General features: G+C 36.3%; 1 protein-coding gene and 2 pseudogenes across 2 annotated transcripts; 2 read left to right on the top strand and 1 right to left on the bottom strand.

The window, feature by feature from the left end:
- Positions 1 to 27,062, top strand: RAD51 (RAD51 recombinase). 2 transcript variants are annotated; one of them, XM_016152239.2, is made up of 10 exons: positions 4 to 437; positions 1,241 to 1,343; positions 2,831 to 2,968; positions 11,454 to 11,571; positions 12,215 to 12,306; positions 18,164 to 18,258; positions 24,741 to 24,854; positions 25,221 to 25,350; positions 25,567 to 25,688; positions 26,148 to 27,062. In XM_016152239.2, exons 2-10 carry the CDS (start codon positions 1,257 to 1,259, stop codon positions 26,269 to 26,271), a joined length of 1,020 nt encoding a protein of 339 aa, XP_016007725.1. In that variant the 5' UTR covers positions 4 to 437; positions 1,241 to 1,256; the 3' UTR covers positions 26,272 to 27,062. The 2 variants fall into 2 exon arrangements, with proteins under 2 accessions (XP_016007727.1, XP_016007725.1); XM_016152241.2 differs by lacking the exon at positions 25,567 to 25,688 and having other exon boundaries at positions 1 to 437.
- Positions 4,406 to 4,524, bottom strand: LOC118600709 (annotated as a pseudogene).
- LOC118600484 lies at positions 12,649 to 12,767 on the top strand (annotated as a pseudogene).

The raw sequence follows: 27,062 nt of genomic DNA on the forward strand, positions 1-27,062 counted from the left end.
AATAAGTCCTTAGGGTTAAAAGGAAGAGGGTACTTCTTAGTAACATTCAAGGTCAAGTTCCTCGGGCCTAGCTCTCTGGCTCGCGAGCAGCGCCGCGACTGGATAGAAGGCGAATCCGAACACGGCAGGGAGGCGTTACGTCGACGCGGGCGTGACCCTACTCTAGAGGATTTGGCGGGATTTCCAAAAGCGGGCGGGCAGATCGCGCGCAGCTTTGGGAGGCTGAGTGCTGAGGAGAGCTGAGACGTGCCCCCGGCGCGTTTTGGGAGCCGGAACTCGCTTGGGTTGTGTGCAGAAGGCTGGAGCAAGGGAGCAGAAAAGTGAGGCGCAAGCGAGGGCGTCTGGAGTCAGTCCAGGGTCGGTCGCGCGCCCGCTCAGCGGACGGAAGTCGGAGCCCGCAGCCCAGCGCGTCCGAGCTAGGAGCGCTGCAGGCTGAGGTGAGTGTGTCAGGCGCAGACGCGGCCGCTTTCCGCCGCGGCGGGGTCCGCGCGTTCGTCAGACCCAGGCCGGTGCTCCTGCGGCCGACTTAATCCGGCCCTTCTGCGACAAAAGAGGCAGGGCGTGCCCGAGCCCAACCGACTCTCGGAGCTCGTTGTGGCCAAAACAGAAGCGGACCCGTCGTTACGAGTAGAGAGGAATCTTTTCGAGGCCTTCATTTCCAACACTTAGGGGGGTGGGCGAGGAAGCTGAGGTCGAGAGAGGTGTAATGACTTAAAATTACAGCTGTTTTGTGTTAGAGCTGGATTTTTGGTCCGCCCTCTTTCTATTATGCCATGCTTTTCTTACTACCTACCACCAACGTCCACTTGACAAAAAGATATTTTAACTATCTAATCGGAAGACGGTTCACGTGAAGACTAGGGAGTGAGCAGTATTTTTAAACCTTGAAAATGAAGTGCAGTATACATGTAGAAAAACAGGCAAAAGTGTATACAGCTCCATGAATTATTACAAAATGAATATACCTGTGTAATCACCACTCAGGTCAAGAAATAGAGGACTATCAGCACCCCAGAAGCCTCTCTGTGTCCCCTTGTCTAATACTCTCCCCTGGCTATTCTTTAAAGTTTTTCTGATAAAACTAGCTAGGTAGAAGGGAAAGTTCGTGAAATATTTGTTCTTTTTCCTGCCATGGGTAGGTCAGTGATAAGCAAGTAATTCTTCAGAGATTTATTGCAAAATTAAGTTTACAGCTCTACTCTCTGTAGTGTTCTTCCTGATGGCCATCTATATTTTTCAGTATTGAGCACTGAGTAATGGCTATGCAGATGCAGCTTGAAGCAAATGCAGATACTTCCCTGGAAGAAGAGAGCTTTGGCCCACAACCTATCTCAAGATTAGAGGTATGTGCTTAGTTGCTAATTTAATGCGAGACTAGATTACCTATTGGGAGAAACCTCAACATTTACATAAACCATTGGTTTACTGCCTGTAGTCAGGACCCAAGTTAGAGTTTTTAAAAGGGTCGTCAAGGATCATGTGGAAAGGCATAAGATAGTTGCTAAACATGTCTGGACAGAGCTCTCCTTTTGTCAAGAATGCTCCTCCTACTTTATCACTTTTCTTAGAGCTGGATTGTCAGAAACTAAGAAACCCTAGGATCCAATGGTGGAGGATGCTCTTGTACTAAGTATGAAATTACTGTCCAGGGAATTACAGTAGCCTGGGCCAGCATTGCAGGGAAGATAGAAGACCCAAATTTGTGCTGAAGTTAACTAGCTAGACAGCTGTCATGGGGGCCAGGGAGAAGGATTTGTAAGTTGTTAAGGTATAAGAGCCAAGCTCCAATTTAGGACTCTGCACAAGAACATCAAGCACCAGAGCTGGAGCCTTGCACTATTTCTGCCCATTGTACAGAGGCCCTAGTATGAGCGCAGCCGACATGGGCTGAAATAAGTAGGAGGGTAAGCAGAGAAAGCCTTCTTTCTTTTGCCTCTTTACACACATTCTTCCTATCCCCAGCTAAGTTTCAAGACTCCAGAAGTCTACTTAAACAGGTTCATGAATTCAGAGTCATAACTTTCAGTATCATGAACATCCTTATACCCACAAATGCACATTGCTTAAATATTAACAGTAGACATGGTTTCTGTGGACAGATATTCTCTCCCATCTTTCAAACCTTCCCTGACCCCCAAATACATACACATCCCCCACAACTCATACTCTTCCAGAAGTCATGGTTTTGGTGGCTAATAAAACCAAAGCTGATTTTGTATATGCGGAGAAACAGGTGGCTTTCAGTGGTTTGTTTTGGTAAATGATATATAAGTCTCTGACCAAAAACTTTCTGTAATCTCAATGTAGGTTGTAAGAGCAGAGCTTTCTAGTCATTGTGTTACAAAAAGGGTATTGACATGCTAAGATAGTGCTCCCCTGAGGTCTGGGGCAGCCTTATTTGTTTACCCCAGCTTAGTGTAAAAAATACCAATTGTATATGTGCTCGATGTGGAAAACATTGGGAAATACTGATTTAAAGTGGTCTTTTAGAACCCAGGGTCTCAAAGTTTATTTAGTGTCCCAGTCATAAAAAGTTGAGCGTTACAGGTTTTTCCCCCAGTGCTTGGGAGTTACTGGTTTAATCCCAATTCATGATGAGTCCATTTTAATATGCATGGGATAGTACTAGTTTAAAAATGCTGATTTTGATCATGGAAAGGTCGATAATCTGTTAATAAATACCTTATATGTAACGCACTCTTTTCAAAGCTTTGGGATATAATACCACAGTTCTTCCAAACAGCTCTGTGAAATAGGTAGGGCAGATATCCATATTAGATAGATTAGAGAACTAAAATTTAAATTTATTTATGGTTTTCTTCACTTGCAGCAATGTGGCATAAATGCCAATGATGTGAAGAAATTGGAAGAAGCTGGATTTCATACTGTGGAGGCTGTTGCCTATGCTCCAAAGAAGGAGCTCATAAATATTAAGGGGATTAGTGAAGCCAAAGCTGATAAAATTCTGGTAAGTACTGCTTATGTGAACTAGGGAGGCATCAGAAGGAGTAGTTTAAAAGGTTATACAAAGAAAGGTTGCTGTCTTCCTCTTTCTATCCCTCCTGTTGACATGTTCCTCTTTCTAGGGGTGACTGCATTACCAGTTAATTATCTCTATGTGCTGCCTTCCATAAATTGGGATTTTCTCTAGAGAACTGCAATATCATGGTGTATAACATAAATACTGCCAAATTGACTGTCACTTTACACTCCCACCAGCTGTGAGTGGTATGTACCTTATCTTTCTAGATATTATGATCTCATGCCTTAGAAATACTCATTAGTATTGCAGTCACAAAAAAGTTTCAAAGGATATTGACATAGGAATATTTATTGACATAACTCGACATAAGAAAGGTTAATAAAATGAGTGTGTGTGTGTATACACATGCTTAATTCTAAATGTATGTATTTATAATACATTCTTATTTTTGATTATAGTTGACATATATTAGTTTCAAGTATAAACATAGTGATTAGACATTAATATACTTTACAAAATGATCACCTCAATAAACCTAGTACCCATCTGATACCATACATAATTATAATATAGAAAAACGTGTATTTATAAACATACAGCACTTGGGATAAATACACTAAAATATTTCTGGATGGTAAGAATGTGAACAGTTTTTATTTTTGCCTCAATTTTCTGAAGTTTTTACATTTTCTATAATAAACATGTTTCACTGTCAAATAGCAAATCAGTTTTGAATATTAAATCATTAATTAGGCTCTCAGTGTATATAATCTGTTAGTCAACTAATCACAGGCAAGGTTCTTTATTAATGATAAAGAGAATGTAATTTCAAATCATGCACTTAGTTTTTTTTGCCTTAATAAATGACGCAAAAGTGAATTTACTGGCTTAAATGAGGTAATAATCCCTTACATAGCACTTTAACTTTGAAATCCCATCCATTTCATAAATATTATCGTTTGTCCTTGATGACAACACTAAGAAACATAAGTAGGGCCAGTATTATCCAATTTACACATGAGGAAATTTAGGCACAATGATTTATTATGCAGATGATGGCAGAACTAAGACTAGAATCAGTTATTTTCATCCTATTATACTATGATTCTTTTTCATCTCCCTGCAGTATCTTAACAGCTACTATTTTTCTTCATATATTTCTCTAACACTCAAAATTTCCCATGATCACATTTTATTTTAAGCACTTATCGTTTGGTATTATAGTTATAGAGTTTGATTAACTTTACTTTTGAAGTTTTATATAGTGTAAAGCAAATATTTATCTATAAAATTACATTTTCATATATAGGTGTGTGTATATGTATTTTTTTTTTTTTTTTTTTTAAGGCAAGGCAACCCTTGGTTGACCTCACAGATTGCAAGGACCTTGTCAGTTTACAATTCCTTATTTTTTATTTTTTATGCCTACAGCACCTGGTCTTCCTAGGTGGTCTCCCATCCAAGTACTAACCAGGCTAGATCCTGCTTACCTTCCGAGATCAGACAGGCTCGGGCTTGTTCAAGGTGGCATGGCTGTAGATATTTTCATATTTTATGTTGATTACTATTATAGTTTCACAGAAATTTTCTCTGAAAATTATCTCCAAAAGCTAAAGAATCTTCCAAAAGAATGCATCCTTTGTATTGGGTAGCTTCAGTGCCTGTAGTTCTGCCGTGTAACTTAGTCAAATGGACAATATCTGAGATTTATATGTACTTATTTAATATCTCACATATTAATATTTATACAACCCAGTGAATTTATTGTATTGGGTATTATACTAAGAGCTTTGAATTTTTAAGCATTGGCAGGGCTGTTACTCCACTTATTTAGGACCACTCTGTAATAATAATTCAGTCAGAACTCAAGAATTATAATTCTTAATTTGACCCCTTAGAGGAAAGATGTTGCCATCCATGGAAGTATGAAGTTATCATTTATTGGATTACTCAAAAAAATAAATGATTGTTGAAGTGGTGACTAAGTTGGAAATAAGAATTTTGAGTCCATAATACCTTCTTGAAAGATTATTTGTTAATAAGCCAGTAAGTGTCCCTAAAGTCTATTTGTCATTTCTTTCTGGACATCAATTTTTGTGACTGAACAAATCCTGACAGGATCTTTGATTATGCTTTGTCAGAACTTAGTTTTAGAAATCAATGTTCTGCTTCTGTGAAAACATAAATACGAACCTGTAATGAGTGAAATGAGATGTACAAAATGATATAGACATATGTCTTGATTTTTCTGTCCTCTTTGATTTCAGACATTTTATATTGCAAGTTTTTAGTGGGTAAAGATTGATTGTGTTATTTATTTGTAAAGGTTATAGAACATTCAGTACTGTGCATATTCCCTCCCATTTCCTTGAAGTCTTTGGAATTGAGATTTTAGCAAGAATATCCATTGTCACAATGGAGAAAGGAAACTAAAGGAAAATTAATTTTCAGAATATAATCAAATAGTTGAGAAAGATACTGTGAATGAGGTAATTCATTCAGAAGGTAACAGATACTCCTGTGGCCTTTTCCATATTTTCACAGTTTAAAGTAATTGTAGTTCGCTTTTGTTGAGCTCTGCCCTCTCAGTGCACTGATAGCACTGACAGAGGCAGCATGGATATTTTTTGTAATATTTTCACTTGCAATTCTATGTCTTGTGTCTAAGGGTTTGATAGTTCTTGGCTATTAAAAACTTACAAAGATTTAAAACTACCTAGCACAGATGAAAGCAAGCTTTATATGTTAAGTATAAGAATAGAAGTAAAATTCTGCCAGATTAGGCAGTTGCATGGTTTTTTACTTCAAATTTCACTTCGATTATATTCTGTTCCTTTAAGAGCTCATGGACAAGAAAATGCAGGAGTTAAAGTGACAAGAAGATAAAGCATCTCCTCTGAGTTTTTTTTCCCTCAGCATTTTGTTATCGTTTGAACTTACTGCAAATTACTGCAAAGCTAAAAGAATTACACAATGAAGATTCATATACCCACCACCTACACTCATCAGTTAACATTCTAATATACTTGCTTTATCACCTATCTATTCCTCTCTATCCAACAGTCAGTTAATCTTGGATATTTTTATGCCTTTCAAAGAAAGTTGCAGATATTAGTACATTACCCCCTAAATATTTTAGCATATGTTGACTAGAGTTCAGTATTGGTTTATAGTTCCTTTCCTCCTCTTTTTGGTATTTTTATTTTCTAATTCTCATTAATCTTTATCCATTCTCAAGATTAGTTAGAAGTTATAGGATGAGAGATCACAGAAAAAGAGGGAAAGAAATTCTCAAATAATACAAGAAAGTTTCCCAGAGCTAAAAGGAGGCAGACGACTTACACAGTAAGACCCCATAGAGTGTCAAAGGCCAATACCCAGACATACCAATGTGAAATTTCAGTATAACAATTATAAAGAGAAGATTTTGCAAGATTTTAGAGAAAAATGCCTGTAAAGGAATAACAATCAGGTACCACATTTCCTATCAGAAATCTGGGTGGTAGATGCTAGTAGAGCAATGCCTTCAAAGTTCTGAGGGAAAATAATTTTAAATCTAACATTCTATTTCTAGCAATGTTATTAAGTATTAGGGCAGAATAAAACATTTTCAGAAATATAAGAATTCAGAACATTTTTCTTACCCACTCTTTCTTAGGACATTACTTGAGAATATACTTTACCAAAATGAAGGTGGAAAACAGGATTTAGGTTAAAGTGGCTCCAGCACAAGTACTGAGTGAAGGAAGACCCAGGACAAGCCTAGCGAGCAGACAGTCCAGTTTGGAGAAGGAAAGGAGATGTTCAGGGAGAAATAAGGATTCAGTGTAATACATAGTAAGATTGAAGGGTTGAGAAATTTGAGAAATGGTAAAGTCAAAGACTAGAGAAAGATGTGGCTCAGATATAAAAGCAAGGTTAAGAGAAGCATGAATTTGAAACTGATAGAGTATAAAATTTTTATATTCATTTGAATTTAACAGTAGAAACCTTCGAGAGACATAGGATTAACATTGGAACCTTAATGAAGAAATTGTATTTCTGTCACACCAGTATTGCAGTGAATTTCATTTACAAAGTTATAATATAAATTTTCAAGTGAAGTATTAAGAATATATAGAGAAGTTTAGAGAATAGTACAAAGCGACTACTTAGCTTTTCATTGATTTTTTTCTTTATGGAAAGTTTTGAAATTACAAGTTTGATCTCTACTTTCTATAGATCTATTCAGATTTCCTTTTTTTGTTTTTTTTTTGTAGTCAGATGCAGGCAGCTTCTTTTACTGAATTTAGTTTCACATTCAATCGATTTTTCAGTATCTTGATTTGGATCCTTTTTCTACTTGAGTGAGTTTTGATAGTTTGGGTCTTTCTGGAACTTTGCCTATTTCATCCAAGTTATTTGTTGGCATAATTTTATTTTTGTGAGGTTAGTAGTAATGTCCCCTCTTTCATTCATGGTTTTGGTCATCTTTTTTTCCCTGGCTTTATTGAAATATAATAGACAATTAGTTGCTTGTATTTTACATTGTACAATTCATTGAGTTTTTTTCAGTTACAGTTGACATACAATAACATACCAGTTTCAGTTGTATGCAATAGTGATCAGAGATTCACATAACTCGCAAAGCGATCATCCCACTAATCTAGTATTCCTTTCTCCCCTTACATATTTGTTACATTATTAACCATCTTCTCCATGCTACACTCTAAATCTCCATGTCTATTCTGCAACTCTCCATTTGTATCTCTTAATCCCTTTGCTTTTTTTTTTTGTCCCCCCCAAACCCACCTCCCATCTAGTAGCCCTCAGAATATTCTTTGTATCTGTGAGTTTATTTCCTCTTTTGTTGTTATTTTGTTCTTTAGTTTCCACATGTACATGAAATCATGTGATATTTGTCTTTCTCTATCCAACCCATTTCATTCAGTGCAATACCCTCTAGGTCTATCAAGGCAATATCTTTTTCCATCCTCATTTAGTCTGTGTGTGTCTTTTAATCTGAGGTGAGTCTCTTGTAGGCAGCATGTGTAGGGGTCTTGTTTTCTTATCCATTCAGCCACTCTATCTTTTGGTTGGAGCACTTAATTCTTTTCCATTTGAGATGCTTGTTGATAGGAATGTAGTTATTACCATTCTTTATTTCTTTTTTTGATACCTTTTTTTCTTCTTAAAGAAGCCCTTCCAACATTTCCTGTAATACTGGCTTGGTGTTGATAAATTCCCTTAGCTTATTTTTGTCTGGGGAGCTCTTTATCGGTCCTTCAACTCTAAATGATAGCTTTGCTGGATAAAATATTCTTGGTTATAGATCCTGGGTTTTCATCATGTCAAATATTTTGTGTCAAGCCCTTCTGTCCTTCATAGTTTCTTTTGAGAAATCAGCTGCCAGCCTTATGGGTGCTCCCTTGAAATAACTAACTGCTTTTCTCTTGCTGCTTTTAAGAGTTTCTCTTTGTATATGACCTTTGGCATTTTAATTATTATGTGTCTTGGTGTGGGCCTCTTTGGGTTTCTGGTTTGGGGGACTCTCTGAGCTTCCCGGGGTCTTATGTTTATTTCCTTCACCAGGTTAGAGAAGTTTTCCATCATTATTTCTTCAAGTAGTTCTTCAGCGTCTTGTTTTTTTCTGGTACCCCTGTGACACAGATATTTTTACATTTAATTGTGTCCCATAGGCTTCTTAAATTATTATTATACTCTTGGCTTCTTTTTTCTTGCCATTCTGATGGAGTTTCTTTGGCTTTCTTATCCTCTGTACAGGTCATTTGATCCTCTTTATCCACTCTGCTTATTCCATTTAATATACTTTTCATCTCAGATAATGTGTTCTTCATTTCTGACTGGTTCCCTTTTATAATTTACATTTCCATTTTTATGTTTTTTTATCTCCGTTAAAGTCCTCACTGAATTTATCTACACTTCCTATAAGTTCATTGAGCATCTTTATAAGCAGTGTTTTGAACTCCACATGTAGATTGCTTGACTCCATTATTTCTGGATCTCTTGGGTTCTCATGGTTTCTGCTGCTTTTTCTTCTCATTTTAGCTGCCTTTCTGTGTCTGTTTCTGTGTACTAAACTAAGCTCTTAAGTCTTCCGGTCTTACTAGTGTGGCTTTGTGTCCAGTGGCACAGTCCTGAGAGGGGTTCAGCTGCAGGCCAAATTTAGCTCCAGCCTATGCCCCTCCAGGGCCACCTGTTAAGATTCAGCAAACAATCCACAGATGCTGTGCTTATAGTTGCCTCAAAAGGCCACACCAGAAACCAAGGCCAGCTGTCTCTAGAGTGAGGCTAGGTGCTGCTCAGCAAGGAGCACCTGACTTGCTAAGGATACACCTGGATGTGGCTTGGATGGGGCTGCGAGTTGGGTAAGGCAGGGTTTCAGGGAATCTTCTGGGCAGAGCAACCTCTGTTATCCAGTTTGATGACTTCTCAGCTATGGTGGCTCTGAGTCTGCACACTAGGAGTGGGGAGGGCTCACCAGAGGAACAGTGGCACTTCTGTACAAAGCCTGTCTCGCCTCCGGCCCTCATTCGGACAATTCATTGTCTCCTTGTAAGTCCCTGGTACCCCCTGCGCAGCCAACCTGGCACTGGTGCTCAGAGCAAGCAGGTCTGTCACTGCAAAAGTCTGCTCATGGATATTGCCCCTTTAAGAGGTATCTGTCACTGCCACTGCTGTGGCCTCTGTCCCATTCAGCAGTTCAGTACTAGGCAGCCTTGCGTCCTTGCCCTGTCCTACCTCCTCCCGTTGCAGGGTGATTTCTTATTTCTCTCCCTAGTTGTAGGGCAATTTTCCTTGCTGTTAGCTCCTTGTTTCTGTCACAACTTTGATTCGGTCACCAGAGGGATGAACAGAGCCTCTACGCCATTTTTTTTCCCTCTCATCTTTTTTAATTATTAATTTTGTTGATCTCTCTGAAGAACCAACTTCCGGTTTCACTGCTTTTTCCTACTGTAGTTTGTTCTCGCTTTCATTTTTTACACTCTAAATTATTTTCTTCCTTCTGCTTGTTTAGTTCGCTCTTTTTCCAGTAGTCTAAGGTGGAAAGTTAGCTTGTTGATTTAAGATCTATCTAATATAGGCGTTTGCAGCTATAAATTTCCTTTTAAGCACTACTTTTGCTGTATCCTATAAGTTTTGGTATGTTGTGTCTTCATTTTCATTTACCTCAAAGTATTTTCTAAGTTCCCATATGGTATCTTCTTTGACTCGTTGGTTATTTAGGAGGGTGTTATTTAATACCTGCATAATTGTGAATGTGTTTATTTTTAAATTTTGGAATCAGCTTAAAGACTTATCATTGAAGACTTATCAAGAACTACAAAATAGGATATGTCTCAACCTTAATAGTGTGAAAGAACAGGTACAGCTGACAGAGATGGGGAAGTCAATGTGGAGAGATCAAAGGACATATGTCCTTATTTAACAAAGTAGAAAGTTAAGAGATACAGTCCGTGGTTGATGGGACAGGGAATGAAGAGTTAAAAGGTTTTCTTTTAATTAATTTATTTTAATTAGTTTCAAGTATACAGTACACTGGTTAGACATCTATATAATTCATAAAAAAATCCCCCCAATTGCTCCCTCTGTCCCCCAGCCCTTCACCTAGCCAACATGTTAATGCTAACTGCATTCCCTATTCTGTGCTCCCCATCCCCTTGACCATCTATCAATTACTAATTTGTGCTTCTTTAACCCTTCATCCCATTCTTTTTCCTAATCCTGTCTCTCCTCTCTCCATCACCAAATTGTCTACTGTATTTGTGAGTCTGTTTTTGATTAGTTTGTTCTTTTTGTTCCTTAGATTCTACATATGGGTGAAATCATATGGTATTTATCTTTCTCTGTCTGACTTATTTTACTCAGCATAATAACCTCTAAGTCCATCCATGTCATTGCTAATGGTAGGATTTTACTTTTTTTTTTAATGGCTGAGTAGTATTCCATTGTCTATATGAACCATAATTTCTTTTTCCAATCATCTGTTGATGGGCATTTAGGTTGCTTCCATATTTTAGTTATTGTAAATTGTGCTGCCATGAATATTGGGGTGCATAGATCTTTATGAATTATTGTTTTGTTTTTTTTTTTTTTTTTTTTTTTTGGATAACTACCCAGAAGTGCAATTGCTGGGTTAAATATGTTTTGGACTTTGTACTATGTGACATTTGTCGTAAACCAGGCCAAATACATATATGTGGGTCTATACAAGTTTTTTATAAACTACATGAATATATTACTTGAATAGGCAATTTAAAAATTAATCATTATGGAGTCTCTAAATTAGTTTATTCTTTAGTTGTCAGAGAGTTAATTTAGTCCTAGAACAAGAATTGCTAGTTTTTTGATGACTTCTTAAAAAGAAGTCACTCTGGAAATTTGTTAGGTATTGTCTCTTCCCACTATCTGCCTGACTTAGGTTTTGCAAAGCGTATTTTGTTGATTTGACATTTCTTGTCTTTTTCAGACTGAGGCAGCTAAATTAGTTCCAATGGGTTTCACCACTGCAACTGAGTTCCACCAAAGGAGATCAGAGATCATACAGATTACAACTGGCTCCAAAGAGCTTGACAAACTACTTCAAGGTATAGTAATTCTTTATCCTATGTTATGAACTGCAGTTAGCAAAGCTTCCAGATTATAAGACAAAACTAAAGTATTTGGTTAGGATTTATGTGTTAGATATGATTAAGAGATAAGAGAAGTATCTCCATCAGTGAAGTAAGACTACAATGGAGTGGGACCTGATACGAAATACTGAAAGTATCTGTCAATTAATCTTCATTTAATGTTGCATTCAGGGCATAAGTTCTCTTTGCCTAAAGAAATCATTTTAACCTTCTACTCTAACATAAGGTTGAAAATCTGATAACTGATTAAAACATTCCATGCTTGAATATTGTAATGTTATAGCATACATTAATCTTCAGGACTTTATGGAAACCTGTAAAGTTTTCAAACTTTTGAAAGCATTGCTGTCCTGTCCTAAATTATTGTAAAGTTAGATTTTGTTCTTGTTACTTCTCCAAATATTTAATCGTTCAAGTTCGCTCTCTTTTTTTTAGAGTGTACAAAAGCATGAATTCAGTAATCACACTCGAATTTGAGAGTTAGCCATCTCTCCTACACCAATGTACCTTTCTGTAGAAACATTTTTCTGCTGAGCTCCAAGTTATTTTTTCTAATCATTTGTATTATGCTAAGAGGTATTTCTTATTTCTCTTTTAGGAGGAATTGAGACTGGATCCATCACAGAGATGTTTGGAGAATTCCGAACTGGGAAGACCCAGATCTGTCATACATTGGCTGTAACATGCCAGGTGAGCTTTTGTTGGCTCTAACTAATCAAATCAGCAAGATGAATTGATTTCTACTATTTTCAAGCGTCTGTTTTGATGGACATAAAATTCTTTCTCTGTCCTTAAGAATCCTATGGCTAATTAAAAGGTAGACCCCTACTGCAGAATTCCTCCACATCATAGAAACTTTCAGATTATTGATTTAAAATATTTTCTTACCATCTACTAGACTTCCTGTGGCTTTGACTTGCCGTCTTCAGTAGTCTAGATTTTATGAGTCATCATTAAAGTCATTCCTTTACAAATACCCTCAGATTTACATTTCTCACCTGAAGAGAAACCAATCTAAAATGAACTTTATCTGTCTGCGGCTATGCTACCCTGAGCAAGCCCATTCCCGTCTGATCTCGGAAACTAATCAGGGTAGGGCCTGGTTAGTACTTGGATGGGAGACCACCTAGGAAGACCAGGTGCTATAGGCAGAATGAATGAATGAATGAATGAAATGTACCTTATCTGTCTTCTTAATGCCTACTCTCAAATAGCTGATCATACTGGAGAAAAATCATACTATAAAGTTGACTGTCTTCACTTTAAATTCAACAAACTGCTTGGCAGTTCTACTGAATTTCTCTATTTTGACATAGTTTTTCCCACTCAGTAAGAGTACTGTTTCATACTTTATCATTTCTCCTCAAATTTTTATGCTCCTCTTCAGCCCTTATTCTTATCCAGTGGCCTAACCTGCTCTTCTTATCACCTTTATAAATCTACCTACATTTATACCTACCTTTTCTTATCTTGGATTGCAAAAGAAAAAATGTCTCTTTTCCTCTCAAAGGCCCATCCTGTCAGTGTGATCTGTTTACTGTCTCCAGCCACCTTCTCAAGGCCTCTATTCCTTCTGTTTTCTATTTTGCCTTTGTATACAATTATCCTCATTTGTATACAAGCATGTCGAGTATCTCCTCCATCAAGAAAAAACCTTCCCTGAACCCCTTCAGTTTCTTCTTCCTTTACTTATGTTCCAGTTCACTGATGGACTTGGAAATGGACACAGTTAATTAAATAATTGCCTAAGATCATATTGCATTTAAGTACCAGTAGATGCAAAAATCAAACCAGACTTCAGAGCCCATGCTCTTAAAACCTTCATAGGAGTGGAACCTGTCACTGGCTTGTTCTCTTCCTGTATTGCTAGTGCCTAAGTCAATACTTAGCACTCAGTAAATACTTGAATGGATGGAAATGGTAGAGTAGATGTCCTAAGGCATACTTGATATATTATCAAATAAATGCTATAGAAGAAGTAGCCTAACTATTTAAGGAAGAGAGAGGGATTACACCCTCGAGTAATCATGTAATACTTCATGGAGAAAAAAGATTAGACCAGACTCCTGAAGAATACTAAATTTGATCAGGTAAAGAAATTAAAAAGCATTTAACTGTAGGGAGTGGTATGACGGAAATGTAAGGGGCAGACAGGTATAATGTAATGTATCCAGAGGTTTTATTTGGAAAAGTCGAAAGAGATAAACCTTAAAAGGATACATCAGGAATATATTTTAGAAGGTCTTAACTATAGTGTAAGGCTTGATTCTGTGAAGAATGGAGATCAGTATTTTCAACTAAAGAGTAACAAACGATTTTCAGAAATATTCTGGTAGCAATCTGTTGAATGAATTGGAAGGAGAGGTAAGAGCTGAGGATATTTGATGTATGGTTATTACAGGCATTAGCTGAACAGGACTAGAAAACTAAAATAGTGACACTGAAAGGATGCAGGAAGAAGATGTAAAGGGCAACACACTCAATGATCGACAATAAAAAATATGCCTCAGTCCAACAGTGTATTAATTTGGTAAACTCTAAAAAGGGTTTGGATGAGAGAGACAGTTTTTAATGAAAGATGAGTACAAGTTTAGAAATGGTGGGTTTGAGGTGATGAGACAACCAAGTAAAATTTTCAGCAGTACTTAGAGATGTAGACCTAATTCCTATATAGAGAACATTGGGATCTCTCAAAATGAAAGCTAGAGAGAGGGAGAAGGATATAGAAGAGAAAGTGAATAAACTATTTACTGTTTTGCAACTTCAAGCAATGTTTTGGAGATCTCTTTCCCCTATGGGGTCTAGATACTCCTTGGCTTTAAGGATATGCTGCTGCTGAGTGGCTGGCCCACAAAGTACCCTGGAACCTGATCCATTACCATGGAACAACTCTTCTGTTACAATCTTTCAGGGCTTTATTTCAGTTTTAGGTATTTTGAAGAAAATGAAATTTAATCTAGATAGATTATACTCACTTCTTCCATGGATACAACTTATTGATGCAGTTCAAGAACAACTGAAATGAAATCTGCTTCCATGTATCAGTATAATAGAGGAGGCTTCCTAGTATCTTTCTATCCTAATGTGAGTTCTTGTCCCTTTAACAAAATAATGGTTCTTGGAACCTGTTTCTAAATTCAGACATCAAATATATATTTTCTTTGTGTTTTTTCCCCTTATAAAACAAGTTGTGAACTGTCCTTTATAATTTATTCTGTATTTAACTAGCACTTTATCAAAAAATGTTTATTACATTACTTTATTGTTATAGGTAGGATGGTATGTCTCATAAAAAATATGGGTTTTGTTAGGACCCTGGGTCTTGTGACTTGCCTAGGGTTCACATTTAGTAAACACATCTATCTGCAGAAACTAATGTAATGAGGCTGGTTTTCTCAAGTCACCCAAGGAAATCTATATTCTTATTTTTCTCATGTTACAGATGTCTTTTATCAGTCACTGCTTCTGTCTTAAAGTGGTGAATGCTATTTTTTGAGATAGGAATATATTCTGGTTCTTTATGAATAAAAGTTTATTAACAATAAGAGACCCAACTTAATAGTCTCCTGTTTTTCTCATCTCATCCTTTTTTCCTTTTTCACTTGTCATTTTAATTGCAGTTCTTTCCTTAATTGCTCTACCAATCTTTTCATTGCAAACCAAAATGTCATTATATGTCTCATGTAAGTTAGGATTCTAGTATCAAGTAGACCTAAGTCTCTCATAACTAATTCCAAGGAGGAAAGAGGGGGATTGGAGAGCTTTTAGAATAGTAAGGGGGAAGCATTGAGAAGACTAAGAGTGATAGTAAGCTGTGGCAACTATAGCTTATTGCTTGAGCACCATTAGAAAATTGTTAAAGGGAAATAGTACTGTTTAAAATATTACCCTCACATGGGTCATTCGACATGATGTATAACCTTTTTAAATAGATATGTTTTCCCCATGTTTTGACAGGGATTCATTTTGAATAAATATTTAGAGTACAGTACACAATATCTGTAGTTACCAAGGCAACTCAGATGATCACACTGATGCTCTTAAGTGGTATAAACAGAAACTTATCCTGGGAATGTTTATTAAGCAGTCAGATAATGCCTGTCAACAGTAAACTGAAGCAAAATTCTCAAATAAACATATCCTCTATAAAAATAATTGAACAATTGTAGATCTTTGATATCTGTTTCAGAGAAAAATGCTAATTCATTAATAATAAAAAGGATTACATTTCACCAGCCTAAGAGCTGGCACCAGAGGTATAGAGAGAATGTTAGATTACTACTTAAATCTAAACATCATCTGTTCTCATTTGTTCATATTTTCTCAATTTAATGAAGTGAAGCCCACTATATATTAGATCTCTGTCTAATAGTGAAGTTATATAAAGTTGGGAGCCACAGTTAAGTTACAAAAATGTACAGCTCATGATCATTCAAAGTAATGGCATAATTTAAAAATTCTGGGAAGACAGTTGAACGTAAATACCAATTTTAAATGCACATACCCTTTGACAGAAAATGTCTTATAAAACTTTTTTGCATATGGTCAAGAATAAATGTACAGTGAATTTACACCACAGCATTATAAAATGGTGAAAGTGCAAAACAACTTGCATCACTATGAAATAGAAAGAAGAGTTAAATTATGGTACTAAGCAGTTATTTAAAATAGCTAACTTGGTAGTATCCTAGTCCAGTAACACAAGATGACTGCAATGGCACTGGGAGGGCAAATTAGAGGAGGTAAAATGAGCTGGAGTGCAGAAATGTAGTCATTTTCCTTGAGACTGGCCCCATAATACACTGAGACCTTGCCCATACCTCTGCTGTCAGTCTGACTACCTATGTCTAGCCACCTATGACCTCCCTTTTTCCCAAGGAGGTCTGCCTAGCTGGAAAAGAAACATCTCTCATGTTAGCACTGAAGGTATCAGAAAGTGAGAGAAGAGAGAACCCCATCATCTTAATTCCTATGGACTTAGGCCCTTGAGTGTCAAGATTTTCTCCTCCCCCCCAAAAAACAGGTATCTTTTTCCTGTCCTCTTGGCCAGTGGTTCCACACTTTTCCTCTGTCAAGACCTTATTTTCTTATATCCTTTGTTCCTTCCATGGCTTCCTATGATTTGAAAAATTTTGTCTGCCAACCTGCCAAGTAATAACAACCATTTTTCTTCTGGGTTAACAAAGCCATTTGTAACTGAGTGTATGCTAAAATTAGTGCTCTAGAGGTAGAGAATATCATGTCTTCAAAGTTCTTTCTGTATGTTAATCATTATGCTAAACACTTTACATAAATTATTTCATCTTCAAAACAATCCTAAAAGGTGGGTTTTATCTATGTTTTACAGAGAAGGAAATAATATTCTTAGGGACACATAGTGACAGAACCATATATAATAAAAAGTGTATGACAATACATAGAGAATGACCTGGAAGGTTACTTCTGGGAGATGAGAGTGATGAAGAGAGCTTTCAATTTTTAGTCTACTTCATTGTTTGAGTATTTAATGCAAATGTAATACTTTTGTACTTTTGAAAATAGTCTACTTCATTGTTTGAGTATTTAATGCAAATGTAATACTTTTGTAGTTTTGAAATAGGAAACAAAAATTTGTCACTGCCAGGCCCTTAGTGTAAAATATCCTAAGGGATTTTCCTCAGAATTTAAAGGTGAATTATGACTCCCAAGTAGATTTCTAGGGTGGAAACTACCTGTTAGCATTATTCACTTAAAATTTGTAGAACTCAAAGCTGTCTGGCATGGATTGGGTAACTTAAAGCACAGATTTCCTTGTGTAGCTCATGAGAGTTTTCATAGTGTTCCTTTTTCTTTCTTTCTTTCTTTCTTTCTTTCTTTCTTTCTTTCTTTCTTTCTTTCTTTCTTTCTTTTTCTTTCTTTCTTTCTTTCTTTCTTTCTTTCTTTCTTTCTTTCTTTCTTTCTCTCTCTCTCTCTCTCTCTCTCTCTCTCTCTCTCTCTCTCTTTCTTTCTTTCTTTCTGTTATTTTCCTTTTTCTCCTTTTGTTCATTTTTTAACATCTATATGTAATGTCAGAGCAAACAGCTTTTTTCTTCTTTCTTGCTCATACATTAAACTTGCTAGGGATGCCCTGGGGCATTGCCAAGCTCCTTAATAACTTGCAGAAATGAACTCGGTTCCACAAAGTGAAATGTTATGCTAAAATTAAATGGATGTTACTAAAGCTAAGGTAAATAATCTTCCAAATGTTTGTACTCTTGAGAGGATCAATGAATCGTGTGTTGGTATGCAGAAATAGAAGTTTGTCACCTACTTTGGACTATATTTCCAAGCAGTTCAACTCTGGTAAGACTCTAGCCTCATATGGTATGGGGCACAGTGAGCCTCATATCTACTGTTGGCTGTATTTCTCTCGGAAGGGATTGCCTTCTTCCCCACCTCTGTCACTTTAAAGTGATTTTTCCCTTCGCCTTATTGGAGGTGGAGGGAATTATAAACCCATCATGGAGAACTTGGTTAGTTATATCAGAAGTACAGTGTTCATTTCCACAGTTCTTTCTCCTCTCTCTAGCTTCCCATTGACCGAGGTGGAGGTGAAGGAAAGGCCATGTACATTGACACCGAGGGTACCTTTAGGCCAGAACGACTGCTAGCAGTGGCCGAGAGGTAGGTTACTGGATTAGATGAGAGAAATATACCTGCACCTATCCCTGTCATGATTGCCAAGGTTAGTCTAACTGAAGAGTGTCTCATTGCTCCATATTCCAAAGTTGTATGTGTGGTTGAAAAAAATGACCTTCCTTAAAGAAAAACATTCTTCTTAGCCAAAAATTTGAGTTGGGTTTTAAAAAAAAAACAAGATCCAACTATATGCTGACACAAATAGGTTGAAAGTAAAAGGATGGAAAAAGAGTTGCATGGAAATAGTAACAATAAAAGAGTTGGAGTAGCTACAATAATATCAGACAAAGTAGACTTGAAGACACACCAAAAAAGTATTACTATGGACAAAGGAGTATTTTATAATTAAAAGATTAGTTCATCAGGAAGGGATAACTATTATAAACATATACACATCTAATAACAGAGCCCCCAAATATGTGAAACAAAAACTGCCATAATTAGGGAAATATACAATTCAACCATAATAGTTGGGGACCAATATTACACTTCCAATAATGGTTATAACATTTATCAAGTGCACTAATAAAGGGCATCTATAAAAACCTACAGCTTACATCATACTTAATAGTGAAAGTCTGAATGCTTTCTTAAGATCAGAAACAAGGCAAGGGTGTCCACTCTTACCACTCATTCCACATTGTACCAAAGATATTACCCAATACAGTCGGGTAAGAAAATAAAAGGCATCCAGATTGGAGTGGAAGACACAAAACTCTCTTTATTCACCGATGACGCGATCCTATATGTAGAAAATCCTAAAGAATCTATACACAAAAAATACTACTAGAACTAAATTCGTCCAGCAAGGTGGTGGCATACAATGTCAGTATTTCTGTATACTAGCAATGAACAATTCCAATATTACAAAACAATCACATTCGCAGCATTAAAAATAATACTTGGTAATTTAATAAGTGCAAGACTTGTACACTGAAAACTGCTAAACATTGCTGAGAGAAATCGAAAAAGTCTATATAAAGAAACATTTCCTATTCACAGATTGGAAAACACAATCTATTAAAATGACAGTTCTCCCTCAAATTGATCTATAAATTCAACACAATCCATGTTGAAATTCCAGCAAGCTTTTTTGCAGAAATTGACAAACTGATTATAAAATTTAAATGTCAAAGACTCAGAATAGCCAAAACATTCTCTGGGGGGCAAGAGGGGGAGGGTCTTAGTCTTTCCAATTTTTAAATTTACTATAAAGCGACAGTAATCAAAACAGTGTGGTGCTGGCTGGCATAAGGAAGGGTGGATTTATGGATCAATGGAACAGAATCAAGAGTACAGAAATAAACCTTCTCATTTATAGTTATTTGATTTTTGAAAAAGGTGCCAAGGCACTTTAATGGAGAAAATGATAGTCTTCAATAACTGGCTAATGTAGTTGGATATCTGCATGCAAAAAGATATATTTAGACCCTTATACCATACCTAAAAAATTAACTCAAAATGGATAATAGTCTGATGATTCCTCAAAAAATTAAATAGAATTACAATATGATTCAGCAATTCCACTCCGGGTATGTACACAAAAGAATTGAAAGCAGAGACTGGAACAGATACTTGTCTATCAGTGTTCATAGTAGCACTATTAACAGTAGCCAAAATGTGGAAATAATCCAAGTATCCAACAGGTGAATGGAAATAAAATAGTGGATTTACATACAATGGAATAGTCAATCTCAAAATGAAGGAAATTCTCACATGGATGAAACATGCTAAGTAAAATAAACTAGTTGCAAAAGGAAAAATGTTATATGATTCCTCTTATGTGAAGTACTTACAGTCTTCAAATTCATAAAGAAATTAGAATGATGGTTTCCAGGGGCTAGGGATGAAGAGAATAGGGAGTTATTATTTAATGAGTGCAGAGTTTCAGTTTGGAATGATGAAAGCTCTGATAGTGATGGTTGCACAAGAATAAGAATATACTTATTTCCACTGGACCGTATATTTTTAAAAGGTTAAAATGGTAAATTTTATGTATATTTACTATAATTTTTTTAAAAGATGAAAATCCTACATGTAAGTGCTAAAACTATTAACACTTTTAGAAAAAACAGGAGAAAGATCTGACAAGGGTCTAGTACCCAGAATATATAAAAACTCTCACAACTGGGCAATAAAATGACAACCCAATTAAAAAATGGGCAAAGGATTTATAAAGACATTTCTCCAAGGAAGATATACAAATGGTCAATAAGCAACTGAAAAGATGCTTATTATCATTAGTCAAGAGGAAATGCAAAGTAAAACCACAGTGAGATACCACCATGAGGACGGTTGTAATAAAAGAGATAGTAACACATGTTGGGGAGGATGTGGAGAAACGGGAACCCTAATACATTGCTAGTAAGAATGTAAAATGATGTCACTTTGGAAAAGAATGTGTCAGACATAAATTTATCGAATGACCCATTAATTTTACTCTGGTTATGTATCCAGGAGATGTTAAAACATGTCCACATAGAGACTTGTACATGTATGTTTATAATTTTGTTATAATCACCAAAAACTGGGAACAACCCATTGTCCATCGACTAGTAAATGAATAAATAAAATTTGATTTATCCATACAGCAAAATACTATATGACCATAAAAAGGAATGAAGTGTCAATATGTATTACAACATAGATAAACCTCAAAAACATACTAAATGATAGAAGCTAGACACATAGTATATTCCAGTTATGTGAAATTTCCAGAAGGGGAAAGTATATAGGGACAGTAGATTAATTGTTTGCCTGGGGCTGGGAGTAGGAACGGAAGTAACTACAAATAGACTTGAGAGATCTTTTTAGGGTGATGGAGACATTCTAAAATTGGATTGTGATGATGGTTGTACAACTAAGTTTCTAGTACAACTTTCAAATAAGTCAAAATTTTTTACTTATTTTTCCTTGTCTAGGGTCAAATGTGATCATTTGGTCCCTCCTACACATTTTGCTGAAACCTAGTGATTAAATAGAATTTAATTGCATGCTGAAATGTCAGGCTCAAGTCAGAACCTGCCTAGCTACGTTGAGGAGTTTTCTAGTTTTATAACCAAATTCTCTTTCCCAGTTTACAGTTTGAGGAATCCAAGCCATGGAATGTATACCACTGAGGTATAAAATTAGGTTGGAACAATAATTGTAGTTCTTTGCCTCTGCTTACAAAATCCCTGACATGAAAAAAGAATGATTCTTTTGTAACCTGATCTTAAATTTCTAAAGATATGTCTATTAAACTGTATCTTCCCTCCCAAAGTTGTTTTTAGTGTTGTACAAAAATCACACTTTTAATTTTTAAGTGCACTATTTTAGTAGTTGAAGAGTTCTCTCTCTTGTATAGTCACTAAGATTTTGTCCAGGTAGGTACTAGACTAATCTGGGGATAACTTCACAAGTTGTATAAATGTCTAACCACTGTGCTATACACGTGAAACTAATATACAGTAATATTGAATGTCAAAAGAAAAATAGTTTATACCCGAAAGAGGCTTTAAGAATAAATATATAAATGGCCCCCCAAAAAAGGGATTTTGCACAGTAACATAAATGGTGTTCAGATAGGATAGATGAGATAGTAGAATGCTGGCTATGAGGACAGGGACTTTGTTCTGATCGCTCACTATCCTTAAGCCCTTGAACAGGGCATTCGGTATTTGTTAATGAATATTAAGTAGAGCTATGTTTATGACTATTTTGTCAACTGAAAGAAAAATATATTTAAATGTAAATTTCATTTATTCATTTTAATCATTTTTAACTATAATTGATTTTCTGTTTATATATATTGCATTTAAATTTATAGTTCTGAGAAAGTTACAGGGCCTTCTTAAGTTAATGACTACTTTCCCTTCTCAACAGAACCCTTGTTTATTAATTTTTGCCGTGCCCTGTTGAAGAATATTAACCCACATTCAGGTTGCTGTAGCTCGGTTCTCAGAATGTGGTCCTCAGTACAGCTTCATTACCATCACCTGAGAACTTGTTTGAAATGCAAACTCTCTGACTCCACACCAGATCTACTGAATCAGAAACAGACTTTGGGATAGGGTTCAGCAATCTGTTAACAGGCTCTCCAGGTGATCCAAATTCTTGCTGAAGTTTGAAAACCATGGTCACAATTGCTAGGTATATAGTGTCACCACCTCTTTTAAAAGTTCTTATTAGTACTATGAGAGAATTACAGAACTCCCTTGAGGTAATACAGCTGAATTTTTCAAACTTACATGTTAAGAATTACCTGAGGCATTTGTTAAATATACATATTAATACACTTCTTCCCTGAAAATTGTGATTCATTAAGTCTGGGTTAGGCCTGGGAATTTTTTTTTTTTTTTTTAACAGGTGTTATCTTTAAGGAAGTTCTGGAAACACTGTAAGAGAGGATGCTTATTTCCAACCAACTTTTTCCAAATTGTGGGAATTAAAAATTCCATGTTGCTTAGGGATGTCAGCATAGAGATCCCCACAGTCATCTTTGTGAACACTGCTGAGTGTAAAGCCAAGATAACTCTTCATTTTTCTAGTAAACCATCCATGTTCTGATAGCAAAAGATAATCTCCCTTCCTGATGGTAGATTATATCAAAGTTTCTTGAGGCAGACTAGAAGAGTTGTGTAGTCCAGTACTTAGGCCCCTTGAATCTTTTAAAAAATCTTAAAGCCATGATTGAAATATGGAAAATTTTATCTCCTTATTCCCATTTTATTTAGTCAGGATCCCAAGGTAAAATTCCATCCTCCATCTTCTTATCTTCATGCCCAGGCTTAACTAATCATCATCAATCCACTTAATGTCAGGGCTAAACTTTCATCTGTGCTGATGGTAACAAATAGCAGATGAAATGTCCAGGAAAGTGCCAGGACCGTGTATACCTAATATGAAGAATTCATTGTATGGTGTGGAAAATGCAGTTGGGTAGAGTGGGATCTCCTGATATCAAGGTTTAGCTTACTGCAGTGTTACTTCAAGTGCTAGAATATTCTTTTATTTTTCTGTTCTTTTGAGGAAGAAAAATGAGAGGAAAACTAGTAAAGTTAAGTTTCAGAAAAAATAAATTTGATGTATTACACGTTTTTGTAATGATCAGTCTCCACATAGACTGCTTCTTTCAAGACTGATAGAATCATAAACCTTTGATTCTCAACAACACATTGTAATTTTTAAATAGGTTCTTTTGAACTATTACATATTATATACTTTTAGACTAATTTTAGGTGACAATGTAAAAATATGATGGGTTAAAGTGATATATATGGTTCTCTTTTTGTTTGGATTATGGATAAAAGCTTTATTCAGCAACATTCTGAATTTACTAAGTACAAAAAATGTACTAGGTAGAGAGGCTTAGTTTTTCCCCTTGGAGGAATTTGTGGTCTAATCAAAGACCACAAATGGGTCTTTGTGGGTAGCTCCTCACAAGTACCATAAAAGACCTAAGTCAATTTTCTGGAAGTGCAGAAGAAGGAGAATCACGTCTATTTGAGAGGTAGAGGGAAATTTTTATAAAAGTGCAGACATTTAGTTGAGTCTTGATAGATGCATAAATCAAACTATCTTTGAAGAAATGGGGCTCCGTTACAGTAATTTAATGAGAATGAAAACTTTTACTCAAATCATTCATGTACTTAGGTAGCAGGTACAAAGGTGAAAAAGTATAGATAGTTCTAAGAAAATAGGAGATATTTTATTTGCCTTTAATGCAAAAGAATAAAATATTAAGGTATAAGATAAATTAAGTAAGGTAACATTCATTTAACCATACCAGATACATGTCACATATTTTATCTTAACTAGTTACTAGCAAGAAAAAGGAAATGGTCTATGGCCATGCCATCCTGAACAAGCCTAATCCTGTCTGATCTGGGAAGCTAAGCAGCATCAGGCCTGGTTTGTGCTTGGATGGAAGACCTCCTAGGAACACCAGGTGCTGCAGGCGTGAAAAATAAAAAATAAGGGATTGTAAGATGACAAAGCCCTTGCAATCTGTGAGGTTAACCAAGGGTTGCCTTGCCTTAAAAAAAAGGAAATGAAATATACCTGTTTCTCTTGAACTTAGTTTTGAGTCCTTGCTTAGAAGGTTTTATTCCTATATAACAAGTTTATATGAATTTGTTTAATTGATCTTTGATTCATTATCTTTGTTTTGGTCTTGTCTTGTTGCCCTTGGTTTTTCCAGAACATTGTTTTCCTTATATTTGGAAATTTCTCATTCTAGTTCAGGAGTCCTCAAAGAATAGACTTGATTTATCCTGAAGTTCTGCTAGGTAGATCTATTCCAAAGCAGTCGTTGCTGTCATCTCTTTATATAGTTTGCCTGGACTTCCTAATAGGAAGGAGAATTAATATTCTTTAGCCCCAGCATCACCTCTTACCTACCCATCCAGGTAATTTCTTTGTTAGAGATGAATTTCTCATCTGCCTGAGTTCTATATGAAGCCTATAAATGTTCTCTTCTCTTTTAGATATGGCCTCTCTGGCAGTGATGTCCTAGATAATGTTGCATATGCTCGTGGATTCAACACAGACCACCAGACCCAGCTACTTTATCAAGCATCAGCCATGATGGTCGAGTCCAGGTAGGTGCTCAGTAGAAGACACTAAATTTACTTCTAGGGCCCTGGCCCTAAATCCTGTATAGACTGCTTAGCCAAACTGATAGTTGCTTGAATCAGAAATAGGGAGATATCAGTTTTAGTTCCTATTTTGACACTCTTGCTTTGTGGTTAAAAGTTACTGTTAAAAAATGAAGCCATCATCCACCTGAACTTCTTGGAAATTTTATCTTGTTATGTGGTACCTTAGACATAAATGCTATACAAATATATTAATAAAACATCTACATACAAGTGTAACTATGAATAGGAAATTTTAGTATAGTGAGGAAGGAAGCAGAGTCTGACATAAGCTGGAAATAGGCTTCAGAGAATCCTTGTTCCCTGTAGGTATGCACTGCTAATTGTAGACAGTGCCACCGCCCTCTACAGAACAGACTATTCTGGTCGGGGCGAACTTTCAGCTAGGCAGATGCACTTGGCCAGATTTCTGCGGATGCTTCTGCGACTCGCTGATGAGGTAAGTTGTCGGGTAGGGACAGAGAATGCCTACTTTCAGGGGCCGTGAATTCCAGGAGCCTTGCTGGGAGGCTAAGATCTTAGGACCTGGTATAAAGATAATAGTTAGATACAGAGACATTAGTCATTCATTGGTTTGTGGGAGAAAGGGTGGCAGTAGTAAGGTCCTTGGGATACCTGTGGCCACAAGAAATAACAGTTACCCTTTCTCCATCAGTTTGGTGTGGCAGTGGTAATCACCAACCAGGTGGTAGCCCAAGTGGATGGAGCAGCCATGTTTGCTGCAGATCCTAAAAAACCTATTGGAGGAAATATCATTGCTCATGCCTCAACAACCAGGTAAAGTGATAGGATAGAGGACTTCATCTTGGAATGTCATGCTAACTGTGAAGTAGATATGAAAGTACAACATTTTCATTTAAACCCTGTCAAGCTACTGTTGTGTAATTAGACAAAGGAGTACTTCCTCAATCTAATTGTCATGCTCTGGTTAGTATCAGTGTTTGCTTTTAGTTCATAAAGAAATGAAAAGCCTTCAAATATGGAAGACTGAATATAAAGAATTGATATGCCTCTCCCTCATTATTAAAAAAACATAATTGTTTTAATATGGAAAATCCACTGGGGGTAGGGCAGGCCAGAAATGGATTCTTCCAGGTTGGAAGTGCCCTAAGGAATACAGAAAAATCCGAAAAATCCTTCTAAGAAGTATGCATCCAAAATTTTTTCAGATCTACCATAAATAAGATGAGACCTTTTAAATTATAACTTTGGTGTTTTGATCTGTCTTTGGGTCAGACTGTACTTGAGGAAAGGAAGAGGGGAAACCAGAATCTGCAAAATCTACGACTCTCCCTGTCTTCCTGAAGCTGAAGCTATGTTTGCCATCAATGCGGATGGAGTAGGAGATGCCAAAGACTGAACCATTGGGCTTTTTCCTGTGATAAACCTATCCTGCAGCCTAATGGAGAAGACTGCTCCCTATGGTTCTTCGCAGGCCTCTTCCTGTTGTGATTGCTAGAAAAAAGCTTCCAGGAAAAAGTTATTGTATCAACTTTTCTGATGGTGTAAAGAGGAGACAGGTCAGTAGTCACAAACTGATCTAAAATGTTTATATTTTCTATAGTGTATTAATTTCTGTGAATTCTTTGGTCAGAGGGGGCACAGTATATGGAATACCTGTGACATAGTGCCTTGAGGTTGACTCGGGACTAACAGCTGGAAATCTTGTGTCCAAGAGATGTAAAGCTGGGACACCTGACTTTTTTCTGAATAATGTTGAAAAAAATGTCAGCTCTATCAGTAAAACTGTCAATTAGAGGCTTTTAAGTTTCTTTGCCTGGATTATCTTGTGTAAGAATTTGTTTTTAGTTTAGGGGTACTTAACAGACCTGTTGGGCCACCAGCCCTTCACCATCTACTTGGTTTGTTTGGGGTTTTTTTGTTTGTTTTTACTGCTAAGAGCAACTCAAGATAATTCTGGAATCGTAAGCATTTTAGAGGCTCTTTAAGTAGATTCAGTAGGGGTCTGCTAATAAAGTAATTTGTGGTGAATGTGCTGTTTATAGGAATTCTGATATAAGCTAAAGTATTTCAAGATAGGGCCGATCAGTTTCTATTGTTTTAAAATGGAAAATTTTAAAGTCCTACATTCAGATGATTGAGCTTATTGTCCTTCAGCCTAATACAGAATTACAAGGTGGCTATACCGTG

The sequence above is a fragment of the Rousettus aegyptiacus genome, unplaced genomic scaffold (genome assembly GCF_014176215.1).
Source record: "Rousettus aegyptiacus isolate mRouAeg1 unplaced genomic scaffold, mRouAeg1.p scaffold_m13_p_3, whole genome shotgun sequence".
Classification (NCBI taxonomy): Eukaryota; Metazoa; Chordata; class Mammalia; order Chiroptera; family Pteropodidae; genus Rousettus; species Rousettus aegyptiacus.